This window comes from Osmerus mordax, chromosome 25 (genome assembly GCF_038355195.1).
Source record: "Osmerus mordax isolate fOsmMor3 chromosome 25, fOsmMor3.pri, whole genome shotgun sequence".
Lineage (NCBI taxonomy): Eukaryota > Metazoa > Chordata > Actinopteri > Osmeriformes > Osmeridae > Osmerus > Osmerus mordax.
Window position 1 is genome coordinate 2,976,508 of NC_090074.1, and position 22,029 is coordinate 2,998,536.

At 47.1% G+C, this 22,029-nt stretch overlaps 3 protein-coding genes across 5 annotated transcripts; all 3 read left to right on the forward strand.

Annotated features, from left to right (window-relative positions):
* The first annotated feature begins 662 nt into the window (after positions 1-662).
* Positions 663-8,336, forward strand: LOC136933620 (cyclin-dependent kinase-like 4). The gene is made up of 12 exons (XM_067229087.1): positions 663-830; positions 1,405-1,599; positions 2,147-2,325; positions 2,473-2,585; positions 4,202-4,341; positions 4,634-4,722; positions 5,378-5,507; positions 5,693-5,916; positions 6,039-6,165; positions 6,747-6,855; positions 7,891-7,988; positions 8,150-8,336. Exons 1-11 carry the CDS (start codon positions 663-665, stop codon positions 7,986-7,988), a joined length of 1,572 nt encoding a protein of 523 aa, XP_067085188.1. The 3' UTR covers positions 8,150-8,336.
* Positions 8,337-8,700: 364 nt separating this feature from the next.
* LOC136933437 (serine/threonine-protein phosphatase 2A catalytic subunit alpha isoform-like) lies at positions 8,701-15,565 on the forward strand. 3 transcript variants are annotated; one of them, XM_067228826.1, is made up of 8 exons: positions 8,701-9,014; positions 12,550-12,712; positions 12,771-12,817; positions 13,210-13,383; positions 13,584-13,673; positions 13,803-13,964; positions 14,297-14,415; positions 14,769-15,565. In XM_067228826.1, the coding sequence occupies exons 1-8, from the start codon at positions 8,913-8,915 to the stop codon at positions 14,839-14,841; spliced, it is 930 nt and encodes a 309-aa protein (XP_067084927.1). In that variant the 5' UTR covers positions 8,701-8,912; the 3' UTR covers positions 14,842-15,565. The 3 variants fall into 3 exon arrangements, with proteins under 3 accessions (XP_067084927.1, XP_067084926.1, XP_067084928.1); XM_067228825.1 differs by lacking the exon at positions 12,771-12,817 and having other exon boundaries at positions 12,550-12,759; XM_067228827.1 differs by lacking the exons at positions 8,701-9,014; positions 12,771-12,817 and adding an exon at positions 12,183-12,465 and having other exon boundaries at positions 12,550-12,759.
* A 1,439-nt stretch (positions 15,566-17,004) lies between these two features.
* Positions 17,005-21,121, forward strand: skp1 (S-phase kinase-associated protein 1). The gene is made up of 6 exons (XM_067228956.1): positions 17,005-17,109; positions 17,578-17,674; positions 17,871-17,944; positions 19,363-19,506; positions 19,849-19,989; positions 20,423-21,121. Exons 2-6 carry the CDS (start codon positions 17,578-17,580, stop codon positions 20,456-20,458), a joined length of 492 nt encoding a protein of 163 aa, XP_067085057.1. The 5' UTR covers positions 17,005-17,109; the 3' UTR covers positions 20,459-21,121.
* Positions 21,122-22,029: the final 908 nt, after the last annotated feature.

A 22,029-nucleotide genomic window follows, 5' to 3' on the forward strand; every position in this document is an offset into this window, starting at 1 on the left:
AGATAGTTAGGCGTGGTTTGTGTCACAAACATAAAGCACCTTTTCTTACTTCTGCACAGTGGTTTATTCTTACCTATGTTATTATGGGGAATTATTTTTTGCAGGTAAAGGTGTATCTCCATGTGATGTAAAACGAGACAGCCAGTCTCATGAATGTCGATCAAACTTGACATTTATTGCTTTGAATACGACGTTTTTTTATTATTCTGAAACGCCATAGCCATTGTGATTCATTTTGCCCGCTGTCATGGTAACTGCATTCTAATCACACCTCTTGTTTTTATCAGTAGGCCTACTTGCAACTTGCAATCATGAAATAATACTTAGTAACGCGGCCTGTCAATTTCTGACATCCTTTATCACAGTGAGAGAATGAGAGAATGAATTACATTTGGTGCTTTGATAAGAGATTAAGAAAAGTTAAACGTAGTCTTCAATTTACTCTGCGGTAAGTATTTTGAGAGATTCTAACGTAGCCTAGGCCTACACTTAAGTACGACGCACGAGTACTTAGGCTAGATCAACAATAACACAACAGCTAGGTTAAGTGGATTCAATACATTTCTAAAACATGTCGTCTCATAGTTGGCAATTAGAAGAGCTTTGTAATAGTCATTACCTCAGCATGTGCTTATTTCATTGCATGCAGTCTATAAAGAAGCATGGATCTCTACGATAATCTCGGCGTGGTTGGGGAGGGAAGCTATGGCACTGTGATGAAATGCAGACACAAGGAGAACGGCCACATCGTGGCTATAAAGAAGTTCATAGACAAAGAGGACGACAAAAATATTAAGAAGATCGTCACGAGGGAGGTCAAACTGCTGAGGGTGAGGAGAGAGGCGCAGGCGAGAGAAACTAGGCTAAAGAATGTTGCATTTTCTGTCCCTCAGTTTGATGGAGTAAAACTCCACTACTCAGCTGTCATCCATGCTCTGACACAGGCCATTTCAAAGGCACAGAAGGAATATGTGTGTGTACATCTGTGTGTATACATGTGTGTGTACATCATTACTAGATTAACAATCTGTATTCTTGATCTGAGGCAAAGGATCTGTTAACAGAGAATAGGGCCCATACTCTTGACCTGGGGAAAGGATCTGTTAACAGAGTGTATGGTTTTATATATACAGACCAGAGTGAACCAAATGTATATGTTACTTTTAAGATGCATGTTTAAAGTTGTTTTCTCTCTTGAACAGAGATCTTATTGGGATTTTTATTTTTGTTTGAATTGTTTATCACTTGTATTATTGTTTTTATTGATTTTATGTAAAGCACCTTGAGCTACAATTCTTGTATGAAATGTGCTATATAAATAAAGTCTTACTTACTTACTTACTTACTCCACCCCCACCTTGATGGTTCATGAACACCAGTGTTTGTGTGTGTGTTCTAACGCAGCAATTCCACCACGAGAACCTGGTGAATATGCTGGAGGTGTTCCGCTTCCGGAAGCGTCTGTACTTGGTGTTTGAGTACATGGACCGCACGGTTCTGGAGGAGCTGGAGAGGAACCCCTGGGGACTGGACCACCATAGGCTCCGCAAACACATCTTCCAGATCCTCCGAGCGGTCGAATACCTCCACAGCAACAGTGCAAGTATTGTCATAAGATAACTGTTGATCCCCAGATGGGGAAATGAGGGTGTTACAGCAACAGAGAAACAGGCACAAATAAAGAGGAGAAAATTAAGAGAACATATATCACATAATAAATCTAATTAATAAGGAATGAACATTGTTTAAAATGTATGTTTTTAGGTCATTTAAAGCTTCCAAAGTAGGTAAATAAATTAAATTTAAAAGGAATGTCATGGCTTAGAGCCTGTTGACAGATTGTGATATCTGCAAGTTTTACTATAGACATTTCTATTTATTTTTTTACGACTAATGTCTGAAGGGCTTCGCAGTTGCACCACAGATACATTGCAAATATGCACATCTATAAACGAGTCAGGCAGTTAAGACAGCCTGAGGGACGACACTTCAGCACACAGCGTTTACAACCATTCCGTCAAAATCACTGAGCGTGACAAACAAAGGTGCCTCCAGTTTGACACGTTGAGTGCTCCTGACTGTAAAAACGTCAAATTGACTTTGCAAACGGGACCAATAAACGCAGAGTCGTGTTTCCCCTAAACAGATCATTCACAGAGACATCAAACCAGAGAACGTGCTGGTGTCCAACTCTGGGGTGGTGAAGCTGTGCGACTTTGGGTTTGCGAGGACGCTAGCGCCGACCGGGGAACCCTTCACGGACTACGTAGCCACGAGGTGGTACCGAGCACCAGAGCTGCTGGTGGGAGACAAGACTTACAGCAAGTAAGGATGGCAGCTAGGGTCAGTTCAGGTGCTGGTCTGTCTCAATGTCTTGGGTTTCTCTCTTTGTCTCTCTCTCTCTCTCACTCTCTCACTCAGTCTGTCTTAGCTACTTCAGTTCAGGAGCCTGTCTCTGTTTTCCTGTGTCAGGCCTGTGGATGTCTGGGCTGTGGGCTGTCTGATCATTGAGATGTCCACCAGCATGGCCTTCCTGACAGGCACCTCGGACCTCGACCAGCTCCACAAGATCGTCAGCAAAGTGGGTGAGTCAGCTGGCATGGAGGGCAGGGAGATTAGCACTTACCGGTGTGGAGTGTAGGCTTGGTAGGCAGCATCATTGGATGAACTTCACGACCTCTGTGACGACCTCTAAAGTGGTCGCTGTAATTAAAACAGTGGTCTGTTTGGACAGACTTTATCAAAAGTCCTGTCCGTTGTCCGGAGGGGCACCCAGATAAGACTGGCTGTTTCATAAAGACGGCCACTGGCCCTGCTAGGATTTCACCATTGTGGGAAAAGTAGGTCACTGAAAGACAAAAGGGTCGGCTGGATCCTTCTCTCACTCCCTCTGGAGATGAAAATGAATCTTTTCATCCTTTCATGACGGAAGGCTGGATTTGCATCCTATGCGTGGTGGTGTGGCTCTGCAAAAGCTGACCGGGGAATTGGGTCCTGTAAATAATCTTCATTAAACCCCTTTGGCATCTCGATTGTACACAATGCCACCCCCTCTAGACAAATAAGGGCCTGGAAAAAGAGAGGGGAGGAGATGAGACGAGAGGAGGAGAGGAACCAGAGTGTCTGTCTCTTGGTGTCTCCATCAGGCTCTAGCTCAGGCTAATAGCTAATGATGACTAATGGATATCCATCTCCCCTGACACTACCATTACCTCCAGAGAGAAAGCAAACTCTCTCCATCTCCCTCTCTGTCCCTCTCTCTCTCCATCCATCCATTCGCCTCTCTCTCTCTCTCTTTTTCTCTCTCTCTTTTTCTCTCCCTGCCTCTCTGTTTCTCTCTCTCTCTATCTCTCTCTCTCTCTCTCTCTCTCTACCTCTCTTTCCCTTCCTCTTTTCAATCTCTGTCTGTTGCTCTTTCTCTCACACATAAAAGCACACACACGCTCCATATCTGTGCCAAAACCATCAATTTTTTCCAAAACGCCCTTCCTGTTTCTCCCATTCATCTCTATCCTCCCCCTCCACCCCCTCTCTCTTCCCCTTTCTCTTTCTCTCACTCTCTCTCTCTTCTCCCTGCACCTCTCTCTCCCTGCACCTCTCTCTCTCCACCACATCTCTCTCTCTCTCCCTGCACCTCTCCCTCTCCACCACATCTCTCTGTCCTTCAGTAACAGTCCATCTGCCCCTCTCGGTGATCCGAGAGGCCTCCGAAAAACAATCGCTGTATCGCCCTTAATATCCTCCCAGCCATGACTCAGCACTGTGGAGGCAGCCAGCAGACTGGCACAGCAGGAACACTTCCACTAGCTGTGTTGCTCATCCATGCTAACCCTCGAACAGCTGCAGGGGATGGGTTCAGCTCAGTGGTTAGAACGTCTGCCTGAAGATGACAGGCTCAAATCCCCCCCTCTGTGTGTTTCTTAGGATAAAAGCGTCTGCTAAACGAATACATGATGCACTGGACATAACTGATGACACGTTACATATGAAACTGCTCATGTCGTTATAGCTTTGCTGTCCACGTTCATCCATGTTCACACCACTATCTTGCCTGTTTGATTGTATTATTTATTTTAACAGGAACAGAGCACAAATAAAATTGCACCCACCAGAGTTAGCTAGCAGCTCATCTAAGTCATCTTGTCTCTGGGCAGGGAGACTAAAAACAATCTTCTGTTCTCTCGTGCTTCCTGCTGGGCAGGACCTCTGACCTGCCACCAGCTGGACCTGTACTTCCAGAACCCCAGCTTCGCCATGGCAACCCTGCCCGAGGCCGAGCCCTCCAGAGACCCACGCAGGAAGTACCACAAGCTTCACCCCCTGGTGGCAGAGATAGTGGATGTGAGTCCCGCTCATTAAGCTGGCGGACTGTTTATAATCACGATGTAATGTAGTCATTTGGCACATGGTTTTTGCAAGGGATGGGGTCGGGGCGGGGTTGAGCGTTCTCGAGAGGTTGCATGTTTAATTTGTTGCTCTGGATAAAAGCTTCTGTTAAACTAATACGTTATTATTAACTGCATGGTGGTCAGTGTAACCTCTATCTAAAGTGTTGCTCACGGCACTGTTCCTGTGTCGACACGTTTGATCCAATGAGCCGGTGATTTTGTTGTTGTTGTTGTTGTTGTTTCAGACATGCCTCCAGATAGATCCGTCAGACAGGATGACCTGCTGCCAGATACTGGGACACCGCTACTTCACCAAGGACCAGTTCCCTGAGAGGTGGGGATCTCCACATCACGATGGGTGGGGTGGAGAGAGAGAGGGGGGGGGAGGAGAGGGAGGGAAAGAGAGAGGGGGGGAAAGAGAGAGTGGGGGAGAGGGGTGGGGGGGAGAGAGAGAGGGGGGGAGAGAGGGAGAGAGAGAGGGGGGAAAGAGAGAGTGGGGGAGATGGGCGGGGGGGAGAGAGAGAGGGGGGGAGAGAGAGAGGGGGGGGAGGGGGTGGAGAGAGGAGGGGAGAGCGAGGGAGAGAGAGGGGGGGGAGGGAGAGAGAGAGGGGGGAGAAAGAGAGAGGGGGGGGGGAGGGAGAAAGAGAGAGAGAGGGGGGGGGGAGAAAGAGAGAGAGGACATTTGAGTCACGCGCAGTTTCAGCCTCAGGACTCATGAACCATCATTACATGCAGAGGACATGGTGTTCCGTACAGCCATGATACCTGACCCTGTACGTCCACAGGTGTGTCTGCTTCATCATTCAGGACTCGACTGGCGGACACCCCCAGGGGGTGTCCTGGCACCTCACACCTCTGTCCTGCTGCGTTTTTTGATCTTTATGTCGGGCGTAGAGAGAGAGAGGGGGGGGGGGGGCGTTCCCCTCACCATGACCGTGTGTTTTCTACTTCAGAAAGGCGTTGTTGTTTCGGTTGCTCTCTCACGGCAGGTTCATCCCTGAGATCCAGGCTCTTCTGGAGAAGGACGCCAGGGTAAACAACATGCCCCGGAGCCCCTCCAGCCTGCTGCAGAAAGAACTCGCTACAGACACCTCCCCCAACTCCAGGAGACAATGGAAGGTACTGTGAACCAAAACAAGCCCCTCGGGTGAAGAAATGGTCTGTTGCCAATTGTGTGTGTGTGTGTGGGTGTGTGTATGCACCTGCGTGACCTTTAAACACACCCCTAAGATAGATACATGTAATATATAATGTGATATTATATGATAAGGATACTTTTCTTGATGTGTGCGGGCGTCTTTAAGGAGCCAGAGAAGCAGAGGGGTGGGAAGAAGGAGAAGCTGTTCCGGGCGTCCAGGAGGCCAGAGAGGAAGGTGGCCGACAGCCCCGTGACCCAGACCAGGGCCTCCACCCCAGAGCCCCCCTTGGACAAGGCCTCCACCCCAGCCACCATCACCATGCCCCCCATCAACACCTCCAACTACCGGTACACCACAGGACACTCCTGCCAGGATCTCATCAAGGCCAGGTCTGTCACCCAGGCTTGGACGACCACAGCTGGCTTGGGTGACAAAAACCCAGCTGGCGTCATAACATGCTGGCTAGCTATCCGTTCCTACGCTGCTGACGCGTTGTTCGTCCTCCGTCCAGCAGGGGCAGCGTGACGCCCCGGTGCCGCTGCGCGTGCCGCTGTGCGTGCAGGAAGGCCAAGCGGCTCCCCAGCCCAGCTGACCCGGCCGGGGGAACCAGCCTGGAGCCTGAAGACGACTCCTCTCAGGTGCAGCTGACCTCTGACCCCTGCTCTGCCTGCAAAACACCAGGGAGGATTAGTCTTGTGGTGTTGGTAGGGGGAGGGAAGGGGGTCTCCACAGTTCGCTCCTTCCCATCCCAGGACAATCAGTCTCCCGCAAACCAGATTTCATGCAGTTAACCCACCCCCCCCCCCCCCCCCACCCCTGGCAAGACAGAGATCCTCTTCAGAGTCCAGCTTAGATGTTGTCTGTGTGGTTGTTGGAGGGTGAGGCCTCTATAAGGCTGGCTGGGGCTCTGCCAAGTCCTCTGGCGTTGTTTCCATGGCTACTATGGCCTGAGTGACTTAGCTCTCAGATATGTTGCGGTTTGGGAGAATCTCACTGGGAGCGTTCAGGAGAACAGAACAGGAACAGAACAGGGAGTTTGGAGAGAGACACGCGCATTGGAACCTTAGTGTAAAAACATGCTGTTTGTTTACTGCAATTGTCAGTCTTTTCAAAGCAGTGAATGAGTAATTAGTAAATGGGACTATACTAAGTATACTGTAACCAAGTATACTTTTTTTATTTGTGTTTCATTGACGCGATGGATTGCCACACCCTGCAGCAAGTGGAGCTGACCTGCCTGGCAAAGAAAAAAGCAATGTCTGTCAGGGACCTGCGATTCCCTGGACTTCCTGTCCACCGCCACCAGGTGGAGCTCAAGCTCTCAGATGGTAAACGCAGTTGCTATGGTTTCTCATCCTCCAGCCAGATGTCCTAATAATATCCATCCACCATTGTGCTTTTATGCATGTAGGGCCTGCAGAGCTGCAGGGGCAGTTAGGGATCCCTCAACAACAAACTATTTTGGTTCCTCCAAAGGGTTTCAGGGGCCGAAAAAAGACCTCACACCCAGAGACTAATATAAACTGTGGGGCCTCTGGTGAGCTGCTATGAGCAAGTCACGAGGGGGGGAGGGGGGTCAACTCTGGTGCAGCCTGCCAGGTTGGGGCGACGCCCAGGTGCAGAAACAAAAGAGGCCCTGCGATCCAGGAGGTTGGATTCATCATCTGTTTGTTTGTTTGTGGTTTGGGAGGTTATATGATGTGGTTATCTGGAAGGGAATAGAATGGAAGTACGGATTGTTGGTTGCCGGCTTGACTGAGAAGTGTAAAGACCGAAACTGGGCATTGTTTGTGTCTGATAGTCAAATGAAAAGACAAAAAATATATAGAGAAAAAGAAATTTACTTCCTCTACATCCTCATCCCTTCATCCACTCATCCCTTCATCCCTCCACTTTCATCCAGACGGGCGACCCTGTGACCAATCTCTGACTGACTAATTAATTAACAAAGATGAAAATGCAATTTATGTGTGTGCCTCTTTCCTGGTCTTTGATGGTCTGTCTGTCCGCTGGGGGACAGTGTGTTGAGTTATGGAAATGTGTGGGTGACATTGTGGAGCTGGGGGCTGTGTCTAAGCGTGTTAGGCCTTTGTTTTGTGTTTTTTGTCAAAACAGGCAAGGTTGTGTCAGCCACAGCCTCACACACACACGCAGACACACCCCATGTCTGCATGCACCCACACACAAACACGTACATAATCTAGCACACATGTACATATTCTGGCACATACAGACATACATGCATAAACATACACAAACACACACATGCACACATAAGCATAGACACACAAACACACACATGATTACACACAAACGCGCACACACACACATAGTGACATTCTCGTCTGGTATTTTGGTTACAGTCAAGCCTGCCAAGCATTCGAGGAAAGAGCAGAGCAAAGAAGATTCCAGAATACCTTCATTATTGTCTTTCGATTTCCCAGACCAAGGCAGTAAGTAGGTACGTATCTGACAAGGAGACAGGCTGGTGCTGTTGGAATGATCCCATTACCTGCTCTCTCAAAAGTAAAGCAAACTGCCATTCTATAACGGTAAAACCCCATGGAAACGTTCTAGAACAAAGTTTGAAGTCAATATTGTTGCCATGTTTTGTTTTTTCAGGTTCTGAAAAAGCAACTCGGATGAGCTGCGGCGTCCTGTTAATCTGACAATAAACTCAGTGATCAAACACTGAACATATAGAAAATCGCTGCTGACAATAAATGTTCTGGATGCATTTCCAGTTTGATGCAGTGCTTTTTTACGTAGCTGCAACCAACATTTTTTTTTTATTATTATGAATAAAGAAATCTCCCACCCTTGAAATGTCTAAATATTTCTAAATACTTTGTAAATAATCAGTTTTGTCATTGGGAAATTAATTATTTTTATCAGTATTAAACAAAGCGACATTTACGCATTAATACGTATTTATTTTGGTCTTTGTGATCAGAGGTGATATGTAGACTACAGGCAACCAACAAGTGGAGTTAAAAACTTTTATCCAGGAATGTGTCCATATCTACTGTACAGCTACACTCATCTCCGCCACTGCGTGGCTTTTCAAAGGAGACCAATAAAAAGGCAGAGATTTATTTGGGCCGACCAATCACACGGCAGCATTCGTCGGTCTTGTCACTCTATTTCTAGAGGAGCGGCAGAGGGTGGGATGCACCGACAGCTGACGTCTTCAGTATCCGCATATTTCAGTCAATTTTCCGCTTTCAGTCTTCTTAGACAAAAGTATCTGGATGCTGCCGGTTGATTTATGCATCTCTTAACAGTTACCAGTTAAGACCGGGTTCGGCGTATTCGGAAGAATTTAGAGAAGTTGTTTTTCTCTCGATCGAATCACTGTACATTACCGCTCTATCTAGTGTCAGAAATGGACGAAAAGGTGTTTACGAAGGAAATTGATTTGTGGATTGAACAACTCAACGAATGCAAACAGTTGTCAGAGAACCAAGTCAAAACACTATGTGAGAAGGTAAGAGTTATGAGTTTGAAACTCTAAAGTAGAGAATCATAAATTCAGAGAATATAGCCTAGTTGTCATCACCTGGCAGTCAGTTAGGTCAAAGTTACAAACTTTTCCATAGGTAAACAAGCGATTAGGATCATTCCATAGACTTCGGTAACTGTTAAAAACTATAAGTCATTCTGTTTTCGGGAATGATATTCGTAGTATCACAGTGTAGATTTTCCACACCTTCTATAACCAGACATTCTTAAAATGGCGTCTGTGTGGTGTGACATTTCACTGAACACTTTTTGAAAGATGTGAGATTTAAATGTTCCTCAATACTGCCTTTTTGGGTTACACATTTTGGAGGGCATTTCATTTTGAAATGAATAGTAACTTATTGGGTAGTTGGGTTAGCTTTGGAGTGTATTGGTACAACAGCAACTTCGTGACAGGCAACTAGGGAGAATGCAAACCACATACCAAGTTTACTACCAACTAATTAAACTTCACTGGGAGTGCCTCTAGGAAGAAATATGCTCACATCCGGATACTACACAATTTACAATTTAATAACAGCAAATGTAGACTTTCTCTGTTGATATGGAAATGCCCACAGATAGGATAGACTTAATGAAGAACATGAAACCTCAAAGTTGCTTTGGACTGAAGCAGGAGACATGAGCACTAAAGTAAAATAACAAACTCACTGTCAATCTTAGCGACATAGTGGTGCAAAGCAGTGTCACAGCATGACAGGCTCTCACTGTAAACAGGAGAGGGCCACAACTAGGTCAAACTGAACTTCTCCTCATTATCCAATCTGGACAGAGCTGGTGGTATGTATGTCAGAGGCCCAGACACGGCCACTGCCCAGCACTGCTGCTTGTGGGACTTCAGTCTGTGTGGGTCTGAGCTGGGATTTGACCTCAATCTCTCCTGACAGACTTTTTTACTACACAGACGGTGCACTGTGGCACTAAGTTCCCAGGCTTAAGAGTTGTCTGCACGTAACCTCGATTTGTTTACTGTAAATTCATCCTCAGAGGGTTGTTGCTTACAGTAGGCCACTCCATCCAGGGTCCAAGCAGGGCACCAGATACATCAGAGCTCTTGACAACAACAGCATCATCATGTTAATGTAAACTATGACCGCACCATTGCCCTGAAAACATACAGGTAACCTAAGAAAATGACACCGGTTGCTGTTATACGTTGGGTGACTCTCTCTAATGGGATCAGATGTGAGGGTTTTCCAGAATGCTTGTTATGATGCATTCCAGAATATTAGGTATGATGTGTTCCAGAATAGTAGTTATGTGTTTCAGAATGGTTGTTAGTGATGTGTTCCAGAATGGTTGTTAGTGATGTGTTCCAGAATGGTTGTTAGGGATGTGTTCCAACGCAGAAGGGTGAAGAGGTCCCATCCCCCCTGTGTCGGACTGATTTATTCAGCAGAATGCGTTGCCATGGTATAAATAGCCCCGGATGGGATTGATTCTGTCTTGCATCATCACATTGTTGCTAGGCGACGTGACTAAGTGAACAGTGGCGTTCAGACAGGCTTTCTGTTCTGGAGCCAGCGGTTTGAGGAAGGTAAACGTGAACTTTCAATTACAATAATACAAATCTACATTCTGAAAGAGCTTGGAGACTTGGAGAGCTTGTTTCTAACTCTGGGGAGAAGTGTGTTCAATTGACATCCTTTCTAGTGCTAGGGGGCGAGACTAAAAATGCAATTTCTGTTTGTGAACTAAGCTAAAACATCTCTTACACAACATGGTGTTTTATAGATGCCTAGTTTCAGCGGCTTGTTGTGATCTCAGGTCAGCTGTTCGTGGTGGTGTGTCACCTGATCATGCCATAACCACAAATCTGATGATTCAGCCATCGGCCCGGGAACAGGAGAGTTGTTTAGTTCAGTCATCATGAGGTCATAATTGAACCCTTCCTAGATAAGTGAGCCCCATTTCTTTAGTTTAACATCAGCCGCTCCCCGTGGAACCTTGTGACTACGGGGATGATTTGCCACGGGCCAATTGATGACTTAACACAGTCAGCAAGTGTTCTGTTTACCCTGTGATGTCACAGTAGGCTTAAGGTTCCAAGAGGGGGAAGGTTTGTGAAGTCATTCATTGACCAGAGTTAGTATCCATGTAGACTGCAGCAAATAGCAGATGGCTCAGGTCAACAGCGTCTAAAGTGACTTGAGAACTGATATATAACACCCCCAAGACAAGTGGGCAATTCCTAGAACGAGGACTTCGTCACTTTCTTTTTTTTTCTTCCTTTTTCTATTTCCAACCTGTGGATAAGACTTCCAGAGTGCTTGGTTGGTTGGGACGGGCAGGGACATGGGTGCTTTGAAAGGCCTGCCATGCGTCATGTGTCATGGCGTGGAGAGAGGGGATTGTTTGGAAGCGTATGTAGGTCATCGCTGGCCTGGCCTGGTCAGGAGCGCTGAGTCGCCCATCTGGCTCTGGGGCGTGCTCACACACACATCCTCTGTGCCCCTGTCTCTCTCTCTTCTTTTGCTCTACATCTGTCTATCGATTCCTCGTGCACTTTGTCTCACCCCACACGTCCACCCCTCCCCATCCTGCCCTAGTCAGAGGGCAACCTGGGTCTAACTCGCAAACTAAACCGAGCTCTCTCCTCATTCCTCTCCTCATTCCTCTCCTCATTCCTCTCCTCATTCCTCTCCTGCTGTGTTACAGTGGATCAGTGCTCTTCAAAGCTCCCCTAACCCTTCCACCTCTGATCCATATCCACACCCACAGACAGACAGCCTGGCCAACTCATGCCCCTTAAAATGAGAGCCACCAGGTAAACATTTGTTTAAGGCTCAGGCCTTAGTGGGAGAGAGACAGACGGAGAGAGAGGGAGATATGTATTGGCAACAAACATGATCGTCCAGTTCATTCACGCGTGTGTTCACCAACGACGACACTCCCTGTTCTTAGCGACTCAAGAGTCTTTCTGAGAAAAATCAACAAACTCTCCACCAACACACCAGAGGGACCGTCCTTCCCCAGGGAGCCCTGCATCCTGTGACCCCACCAGCTCACCAGGGATCTCTACCCTCCAACTCTTATGCATTTAGAATCTCTCATTCGAACCGGGGGGGGGGGGGGGGGAACATTCCTGACCTTTTGACCGTTGAAACGGTCAAAGCCAACCAAGCAGAAGGAGAGGACGAGGAGATGCACTGGCCTTTCTTAGCTCAGTGGCGCTTCGCTATCAAGGAGGTTCAAAGTTCAAATCGCCCCCTGGTTCGCCGCGTTGCATAAAAGCATCCGGCCAAACGAACACACAGTATTACGATCATCAGGGAGTCAGATGGCTAAGCGGTTAGGAAGTCAGGCTATTAATCAGAAGGTTGTTGGTTCGATTCCCGGCCGAGCAAATTACGCTGTGTCCTTGGGCGAGGCTCTTCACCCTACTCGCTTCGGGGGGGAATGTCCCTGAACTTACTGTAAGTCGCTCTGGATAAGAGCGTCTGCTAAATGACTAAATGTAAATTATTCGGATGATATCATCTCTCCCTGCTCCCCCCCAGGCTAAGGAGATCCTGACCAAGGAGTGCAACGTGCAGGAGGTCCGATGTCCGGTCACGGTGTGCGGGGACGTCCACGGCCAGTTCCATGACCTGATGGAGCTGTTCCGGATCGGGGGCAAGTCCCCTGACACCAACTACCTCTTCATGGGGGACTACGTGGACCGGGGCTACTACTCTGTGGAGACGGTCACACTCCTGGTCTCTCTGAAGGTGAGTGGACAGGGGGTACTACTCTGTGGAGACGGTCACACTCCTGGTGGCTCTCAAGGTGAGTGGACGGCCAATTGCTGGGACCCTAGGGGACGGCGTTACACGGTTATTGTCGCATGTGACGATGTGATACGGGAGTTATCGTTGCACTGGACGATGTTATACGGTAGTTGAGATGTTATTGCTGTTGCACCGTGCCTGGGAGCTGAGATGGGGTCACTGATCCCTGGTAAATACAGACCCTTGACTGTGACCACCAAAATATCCTTGATCTACCTTGATCTGGTGTACGTTCTATATCCGTTATTTGTTTAGCCTTCGCTATGTAACTGACACGTGAAGAGGCTTCAATACCACGGATGAATGCGTGTTCAGACCAGAGTAGCTCCTCTCATATACTGAGGGGATGGTATTTTTAGACCTGTGTACTGGGTTTTGCCTTGATCCCAGGTGAGGTACAGGGAGCGCATCACAATCCTGCGGGGGAACCACGAGTCGCGTCAGATCACGCAGGTGTACGGCTTCTACGACGAGTGCCTGAGGAAGTACGGCAACGCCAGCGTGTGGAAGTACTTCACCGACCTGTTCGACTACCTGCCCCTCACCGCCCTCGTAGACACGCAGGTAGTATACACGCTGTCTCTGTTCCAGACTACGAGCACATTAGAAAGAGATTGTGAGGAAATTAGGATTTAGGCGGGAAAATATTTTTGGGGAAAAATATATTATTAATAGGTTTTAAGATTGATTCATGTGAAAACGTCCTGTTCATCCAAATTTCCTGTTTGAATTTAGTAGTGACCTCTGACCTCTGTTCTCCTCAGATCTTCTGTCTCCATGGAGGTCTGTCCCCGTCCATAGACACGCTGGATCACATCCGAGCCCTGGACCGCCTCCAGGAAGTCCCGCACGAGGTATACGACTCACTTCCTCCCGGCAACACCGGCTCTGCCAATCACATCGACATGCTAGACTGGAAGTTAAGAAGACGCACATCTGACTCTCCTTCACCTCATCTCCCTTACCTCTCTTCCCTTCTCCAGGGCCCCATGTGTGACCTGCTGTGGTCTGACCCAGATGACCGGGGCGGCTGGGGCATCTCTCCCCGGGGGGCGGGGTACACCTTCGGCCAGGACATCTCCGAGACCTTCAACCACGCCAACCGGCTCACCCTAGTGTCCCGCGCCCACCAGCTGGTCATGGAGGTGAGGTCTGGGGCCCGCGCCATGCCTGATGGGCTATCATGAGGCCTTATTTTGGGCTCTCTATCCCTCTACGGGGCCTCTTTCTCCCTCTGGAGGTCTCTATGGGGGCCTCTATACCTCCTATGGAGCCCATTTAATGGGGGGGGGCCTCTATGGGGATTATATTAATCGATATAGATATCAGCTGCTCTGTTGGCCAGCAAACAGATGTTTGTGTTAGTAGTTAGTAAGTTGGGTTTAACTGGGTTGACCTGGTGTTCTCTCCTCTATACTGGAGATATCACATGACTCAGTGGTTTCTGCCAACTCCTTTCTGTCTTGTCTGTCACCAGGGTTACAACTGGTGTCACGAGAGGAACGTGGTCACGATTTTCAGCGCCCCCAACTACTGTTATCGCTGCGGTAACCAGGCTGCTATTATGGAACTGGATGACACCCTCAAATACTCTTTGTAAGTGTTCTAGAGGGCTGATGTCCATCCCTGAAGCTGCTACTTGATGACACGTTAAGCTGCCAGCACTGTGCTGAATGTGTGTACTTGAATCACATGGGCTCAGAGGAGGAGGATGAAGAGGATAAACAAAATAAGTGATGATAATTTTAAAATGATGACTCATGAAAAATTGGAGTGTGAAGATGCACCATAGACTTCTCAGGGAAATTACTGATATACTGTACTTTTCCTCCCACCCCCTCCAACCACCCTCTCCCCCCCCCCTCCCCCTCTTCTCCCTCTCTCCCCCCCTCCCCCTCCTCTCCCTCTCTCCGCCTCGACTCCCTCTCCTCTCCCTGTCTCCCCCACAGCCTGCAGTTCGACCCTGCTCCTCGTAGAGGAGAACCCCACGTCACCCGACGAACCCCGGACTACTTCCTGTAAACTCATACTACTTCCTGTGTGCCCATACTACTTCCTGTAAAACCCGGACTACTTCCTGTATGCCCACACTACTCCCTGTAAACTCTCCCCTGGTTTGTACAGTCCCCTATCTCCACAATGTCCTCCAGTACCTTCAGCATCCTGACGCCCAGCCTGGGCTGGGCGACACCCTAACCTTGACAACGTACAAAATCTACGATTCACACCAAGAGGCTGTTTAGAAGCCGAATGAAAGCCCCTGTGCACATGGACCATAGGGTGTGTGCCATATTGACTGTTGAGATGGTGAAGAACACCACGGTGGAGATGTAAACAATTATTTCACAGCTTCTTGTGCTGGTCTTCTTGGTCCATCCCAAGAAGGGGAAGCACAATTGAAGCTATCCAACTGTTTCTATCCAATGTACCATTGCTTTTAAATCCCTTCATTTTCAGATTCTCTAAATCTGAGAGATGAGTTTTATTTTTTAAGCGGAAGCATTGTAATATAAGTCAGAAGAGACTTTCATACCAAAAGGTTTTCTTTGTTGTCTTTTTTATTTTGAGTGACTCAAACTATTTTTATTCAGGGTCTTGTCAAATGCACTACACAGACACTATCTTCTGATATATACCGGACAGCAAATAAATATTCCATGGTTGAAATCACACTCACTTCCTCATCTTAGATGACGATGTCTGTATTGACGGATCCAAAATAAAAAATAAATGCTCCTTTACCAAGTGTACTGTGTTCCTCCACCTGTTTCTATGACTTCACTTGCTATGCATACAAACAAACATCCCTATCGCATTGTACAATTAACGATCTGGGGCCGTATTCACAAAAATAAATGTATTCACCAAAAGTAGCTCCAAACTTGCAGATTTCTTAGAAACTCCAAAAGAGAGGTGAGGAGAGGAGGAACAAACAAAAAAAAAAGGTTGCGTCCTCCCTCTCCCTCCTTCAGCTGCAGTTCCTCCTCAAGCCACCAGAGAGAGCCATAAGTCCCCTAGGTGGCAGAAGCAGCGATGGACAGTGGAGAGTAACTGACTGTCAACAAGTGACGTGAAGAAGCAAAGGTAGAGAGAGAGAAAAGAGAGAGAGAGGTCCTTAAAGGCCATCTCTCCAATATGAACCTCCAGGCCCAGCCAAGGACCCCTACCTCTCACCCAGTCCTGGTTATTCCAAGACCCTACCCCTTCCTCTGCTCTAACCCAGCCCTGAGAGGCAGAGACAGAGAGGCAGAGAGCGAGAGACAGTGAGGCATGGACAGAAAGAGAAACAAACAGAGAACAAAAGAGGAGAAAGAAGTGATTCACCGTCATGTTCTTGGTAACCATCTCTCCAGGGGTCGGACAGTTAGCGTCCCCGAAGTCTCCAACCTGGCAACGCAACAGACCACAGAGTTAACACACACTCTCCAACCTGGCAACGCAACAGGGTTAGGGTTAGTCTATCCTATTCCAAATGACACCTGCTTTGTTTTCCAACTCCATCAGCATTTAGTCTTGGAGAAATTAAACTTGTTTGAGAAACAAACCTGGAGCCTTATTCACAAAACATTTTATATTACCAAGGAGTTATCCTAAATAGCAGGAGTTCTCCTGCAATATTAGTTGCAATAAGGCACCGTAAAATGTGTTATTTTGTTGCTATTGCTGCTCAGTTTAAGAACACACTACATACTTCTTATAAAAAAATATGTAAGATTGCTTACACTCATTATATCACCTACCTACCTTTACGACTAATATTGAAGGGCAGGAAGGGTATGTTAACACAAAGTGATTTGCATGTGAGCCTAATCTAAGCACTCCTCCCCTCCCTCAGTGAAGCAGGCCTCTCCTCCTCACCACACGGCCTCCATGTTCAGGAAAAGTCAGGGAGGTCAGGGCCCATCGCCATCTCCTACTATACTGAACACCTGGAGCTGTAATGTGGAGTGTGTTTGGCTAAGGTTATAGTTAGTTTACGATGCTAATGCTAGATCATCTACATATTTAATCTTCAAATAAATGATTACCTTATTTTAACAAATAACTATTTAATATAAATACACATATTGGGTATATAACAATTACATCAATACGAAACATTTATAAATTAATTGAGACCATTTGTTGTCTCACAAAGTAAAGCTCCATACAGGCAATATCCTAACCACCCCCATTCGTTCACTCCTTTGACAAAGCGTTACTGGCCAGAGAGTTCCAGTGGTTGCCTGCTTCGGTCGGGCCCTGTTGACGTTTAACATTTATCTCTGGATCTGCTGTTAATCATTCATAGTAAGTACTAAACATGTTTCGGAAGGCGTAGTAACGCATCTTTCAAGGATATTATGAACGATGTTTAAATGTGGGTAAATATATAACGTTAATATGAGTATCAGAAATACGGTTGCTAAGAGGCCTTGCTTGCTGACAACGCTACTGTGGCTAGCCAACGTCGTTAGCTCTACTTACATAGCCAGCTACCTAGTGTTAACTTGATTAGCCTAGCATCAGTTTAAGTCAATTAAATATTAGGGTTGGAAGACATATCTTTCCATTATCTCAGGGGTTGCCAGTTTTAGTTGTATTGTTATTCATCATCAGTCGAACTGTAATGGAAGTTAGCTTGCCAAAGTGTCAAGCTAGAAATTAAGCGATACGAGTAGCGAGTGAATTGTTGTCATGCAGGATAGCTAATCAACATAGCACGCCAGCTACAACAGTGAATACGAATTAAGTTTTCCTTGTCATTTATCATCTCAGATGCCTACCATTAAACTGCAAAGCTCTGACGGGGAGATATTTGAGGTGGATGTTGAGATAGCGAAGCAGTCTGTCACGATCAAGACAATGTTGGAAGGTAAGTTATCACCCAATCTAGAAATCCATAGAGTACGATGGATATTTTAAATTGTTTCCCCTCCCACACAGTTTATCCAGACATGAACCCCCCATTATGTATTGAGATCGAATGCTTGGAAGGGTGGTTTACTCAGTTAGCTAAAGTAATATAAATCACTGCACGCGGTTAATACCTGTGTCCTTCCGGCCGACAGATCTGGGTATGGACGACGAAGGCGATGATGACCCCGTCCCACTCCCAAACGTGAACGCAGCCATCCTCAAGAAGGTAAGCCAGCTGCCTCACCTTGAAACACGTCACACATTTGAACTCCGTAGACACGATAAGGATGGAGATGTCGTCAAAGGCTCCGTAGAGATGTGTGGAGATTTACATTTGAATAATTTAGCTAGCAGAAGCACACATAGCGCATTTTCTTTATTCTCTATGGATGGGTCCATTTACTCTAGCTAACCCGTTGTTGGTCAATCTCTTCACTGGAGTGCTGTCAATTCAGCTGTCTACATTACATTTAGCAGACGCTCTTATCCAGAGCGACTTACAGTAAGTACAGGGACATTCCCCCCGAGGCAAGTAGGGTGAAGTGCCTTGCCCAAGGACACGTCATTCGACACGGCCGGGAATCGAACTTGCAACCTTCAGATTACTATCCCGATTCCCTAACCGCTCAGCCACCTGACTCCACTAACACTGTGAAGTTAACAATTCCATCCAGACAAGGCTTCACATGTCTGGGGCCCACGGTTTGAGCCCATTGAGCTGTGTCATTGGGTGGGACCAACAATGTTGGCCTGGTCAGCTTGAGCTGAAGTTAAAAACGGTGGCCATAGCAACAGATAACGACCATGTAAACACACCACCTAGTCTCCATGTTTAGGGAACACAAGACAGTGGTCAGATGAAATTGAGTCTATAGCACTTCCTTCTGACAACATTCCTTTGGTGTGACCTTAGATGAGCTTTTTGGGGATGTTTGGGCATGTAAATGACTCCAAATAATGATGATGAAATAGTCTAGATATGTGGCTGCATTCCATTCTGGAAACGAGTTTCCTTCTCTGTTCCTTGTGACATGTCCCTCACAGATCTGTAATGAGTGGGGACGGGCCTAACAGCACAGCAGCCAGAACACAACCATGTTACCCCTAACCTCAGTCTGTTAATTGTAACTTGTTTAACTGCGTGCTCTTGTGGTTCTTCCCATTGGCATTTATTTGGTTTTCACAATGTATGCTTCATGTTTTGGCTACCCGCAATGTTTTTGGGGCTATCTCGTTGTTATGATCAGTGACCTATGCACTTTTGTAAAGCTCTTTCTTGGAAGTCGCTTTGGATAAAAGTGTCTGCTAAATGAATAAATGCAAATGTATCATCCTGGTAATAGGGAGTGAACCTTCCAGAACATTCTAGAAATTCAGAACTTAGCCCCAGACTGCGGTCTGTGTTGTGTTGTGGCAGGGTAGACCTCCTACTGAGAGACAAGCTGTCACCTTTTTGAGCTCGTTTCCTCACATCGTGTGTGTGTGTTGAGAGGTGTGAGACAGGCGGTTATCAGTCCACAGGGACCGTTTCTCAGGCCGTAGGACAAAACTATGCAGATTATTCCGTTGTAACTCTCGGCGTAACAACGCGTCATTATTTGAGCTGCTTGTGCCTCACTCACTCCTGTGTGTGTGTCCCCCCAGGTGATCCAGTGGTGTACCCACCACAAAGACGACCCCCCTCCCCCAGAGGACGATGAGAACAAGGAGAAGAGGACGGACGACATCCCCGTCTGGGACCAGGAGTTCCTCAAGGTGGACCAGGGAACCCTCTTCGAGCTCATCCTGGTGGGTCTCTCTCTCACACACACACACACATGGCGATCCTATTCACCGTCCGTCTATGCTGTGGCTGGTGAACCTAGAGCAGGCCATGGTTGTAGAAGGGGTTCTGGGTTGAGCAACAGTCTTGGCTGGGTGGGGGGGGGGGGGGGCAGTGCGAGGCGTCTGGTCCTGTAACTCTAGCCTGCCGTGACGTTGGAGAACACAAGCCTGTTTACCAGACCACCACTCGGGGCTACAGAGCCTTGACTTTGTCAGACAGTCGCTCCACCTCTCCTTCTCCTCCTCCTAACTCTGTGTTTCCCCCCTACTCACGGTGACCCCGCCCCCTCTCTCTGTGCCCCTCAGGCTGCCAACTACCTGGACATCAAGGGGCTCCTGGACGTGACGTGTAAGACTGTGGCCAACATGATCAAGGGCAAGACCCCAGAGGAGATCCGGAAGACCTTCAACATCAAGAACGACTTCACGGAGGAGGAGGAGGCCCAGGTAAGCCTCTCGGCGCACCTGGGCCTCCTCCTCCCTCCGTCCATCCATCTCTCTCTTCATCCACGCTCCCATCTCTCTCTTCCTTCCTCCCTCGCTCTGTCCCTACCTCTCTCCCCCTTCATCCATCCCTCCCTCCCACGCTCCCATCTCTCTCTTCATTCCTCCCTCGCTCTGTCCCTACCTCTCTCCCCCTTCATCCATCCCTCCCTCCCACGCTCCCATCTCTCCCTCGCTCTGTCCCTACCTCTCTCCCCCTTCATCCATCCCTCCCTCCCACGCTCCCATCTCTCTCTTCATTCCTCCCTCGCTCTGTCCCTACCTCTCTCCCCCTTCATCCATCCCTCCCTCCCACGCTCCCATCTCTCCATCCCTCGGCCCCTCCCTCTCTCGCCCTTCGTCCCTCCCTCCCCTCTAACCTGTGTCTCCTTTGCAGGTACGTAAGGAGAACCAGTGGTGTGAAGAGAAGTAGAGGACACTACCAGCTGAGAGGGTCCCCCCCCCCACACACACACACACTGGCACTGTTCATACTGTTAATATTTACACTCTGTAGAGCTAGAGGCAGACACCCCCCCCCCCCCACCTGTACTCCATAGCATGGCTGTTTCCATCGCTTCTGTGGTGCAGAATAATTTAAATAAAGGCTTAATCCTGTTTTACTTCACGTGCTTCACTTCACCTTGAATATAAGTTTAGTCTGGTCCATTTTCTCCCCTCTCTCTCCCACCCCCCCTTTGATTTCAAGATTAGATGCATTCTGCCCAGTTTTGAATTGCTCTGATTGTCTTTTATACTGGACATGTCATTGTTTTTGTTGTTGGGAGTCAACTGAGAAAAGTTTTTTTTGTTGACAGTTGACAAATGAGCCCTGTGCTAGTTGTTTTGTAAAAGCAGGCTCTTTGTAGTGTCCTCCGTCACATGAAGGGGATGATCGGCTCTAGGGTATTGTGTACGGGGTGAAATGCGTGTAAACATGTCCTGTGGACTGGAAATAGCTGTGTCTGTCGCAGGCGAGGTGTTCTCTTCGGAAAACCTTTTTTTTTTTCTGAGTTCTGCTCTGAAGGTGACATTTAGGAATATCAACCATTATAAGTTCCAGAAGTAAATGAAATAAATAAAAAATAAAAAATTAGTTGTCTCGTTTCATTATTTGTAGAGTTTGTACTGATCAACGCGATCACACACTTAAAACAACTAGCAGTCATAATTCTCATTCAAAAACATTTGTCCGAAATAAAAAGGAACAATTACATCGATTTTGAAAATACTTTAATACATCGAAACAAAAATAAGTATTACATTAAAGACAAAAGTCATTCAATGTGTAAAAAAGACAGACTGGAAAGTCGAATATGAAAAATCCCCGTGACAAATGTCACGTGAGGGTGCCATAATTCCCGGGACTACGGCGCACCCTAGTGGACCAAAGTAGAATGGACAACACAGCCCTGTCGCTGCACACAGGAAATGTATGCAGTGCGTAAACTGGGATTGATGCAGAAAGCAAAGCTGTAAAATTAAGTCATAGTTTGGCACGTGTTTTTGGTACACTTAGTTAAAACATGCACAAGCTACAAAACATGAATATACATTGCTGAACGGTGTAAACTTAGGCAGAAAACGCAAACTTCTGCACAAAACAATTTTTTCTCTTCAAGGACAGAAACATAAAATTTGTATTGCTTTTTTAAGAAACGGTGGCAATTTAATAGTCTACAGAAACATTTTTTGTAACCCTTTTCTATTCATTTTCTTGTACATAACATATAAAGGTTTAATTATATATAGGGAATTCCACATTTATAAACTTTACAACACAATGAAATATAGTACCCATTTGGTCTTGGACAGCACAACTTTCAGTCACACATTGGCAGTTTATCTACTGAATTTACTCCAACAAGGGTCGACAAGTAAACTCCAGTTCCCATAAAACACCACGGTCCATAAGAACTAACAGCAAGGACATCATGAGGACTCTTGCAGAGAGACCTCCGTCAGAAACGTACTCGTAAATCAATCAAGAGGTTGAACAAAACA

Coding starts and splice junctions, on each gene's coding strand:
- LOC136933620 (XM_067229087.1), top strand. CDS start 663: ATGGATCTCTACGATAATCTCGGCGTGGTTGGGGAGGGAAGCTATGGC. Junction 2,586..4,201: donor CAAGATCGTCAGCAAAGTGG/GTGAGTCAGCTG, acceptor CCTGCTGGGCAG/GACCTCTGACCTGCCACCAG. Junction 6,166..6,746: donor CTGAAGACGACTCCTCTCAG/GTGCAGCTGACC, acceptor CACACCCTGCAG/CAAGTGGAGCTGACCTGCCT.
- LOC136933437 (XM_067228825.1), top strand. CDS start 8,913: ATGGACGAAAAGGTGTTTACGAAGGAAATTGATTTGTGGATTGAACAA. Junction 13,674..13,802: donor TCCAGGAAGTCCCGCACGAG/GTATACGACTCA, acceptor TCCCTTCTCCAG/GGCCCCATGTGTGACCTGCT. Junction 13,965..14,296: donor CCCACCAGCTGGTCATGGAG/GTGAGGTCTGGG, acceptor GTCTGTCACCAG/GGTTACAACTGGTGTCACGA.
- skp1 (XM_067228956.1), top strand. CDS start 17,578: ATGCCTACCATTAAACTGCAAAGCTCTGACGGGGAGATATTTGAGGTG. Junction 17,675..17,870: donor GATCAAGACAATGTTGGAAG/GTAAGTTATCAC, acceptor TCCGGCCGACAG/ATCTGGGTATGGACGACGAA. Junction 19,507..19,848: donor CCCTCTTCGAGCTCATCCTG/GTGGGTCTCTCT, acceptor TGTGCCCCTCAG/GCTGCCAACTACCTGGACAT.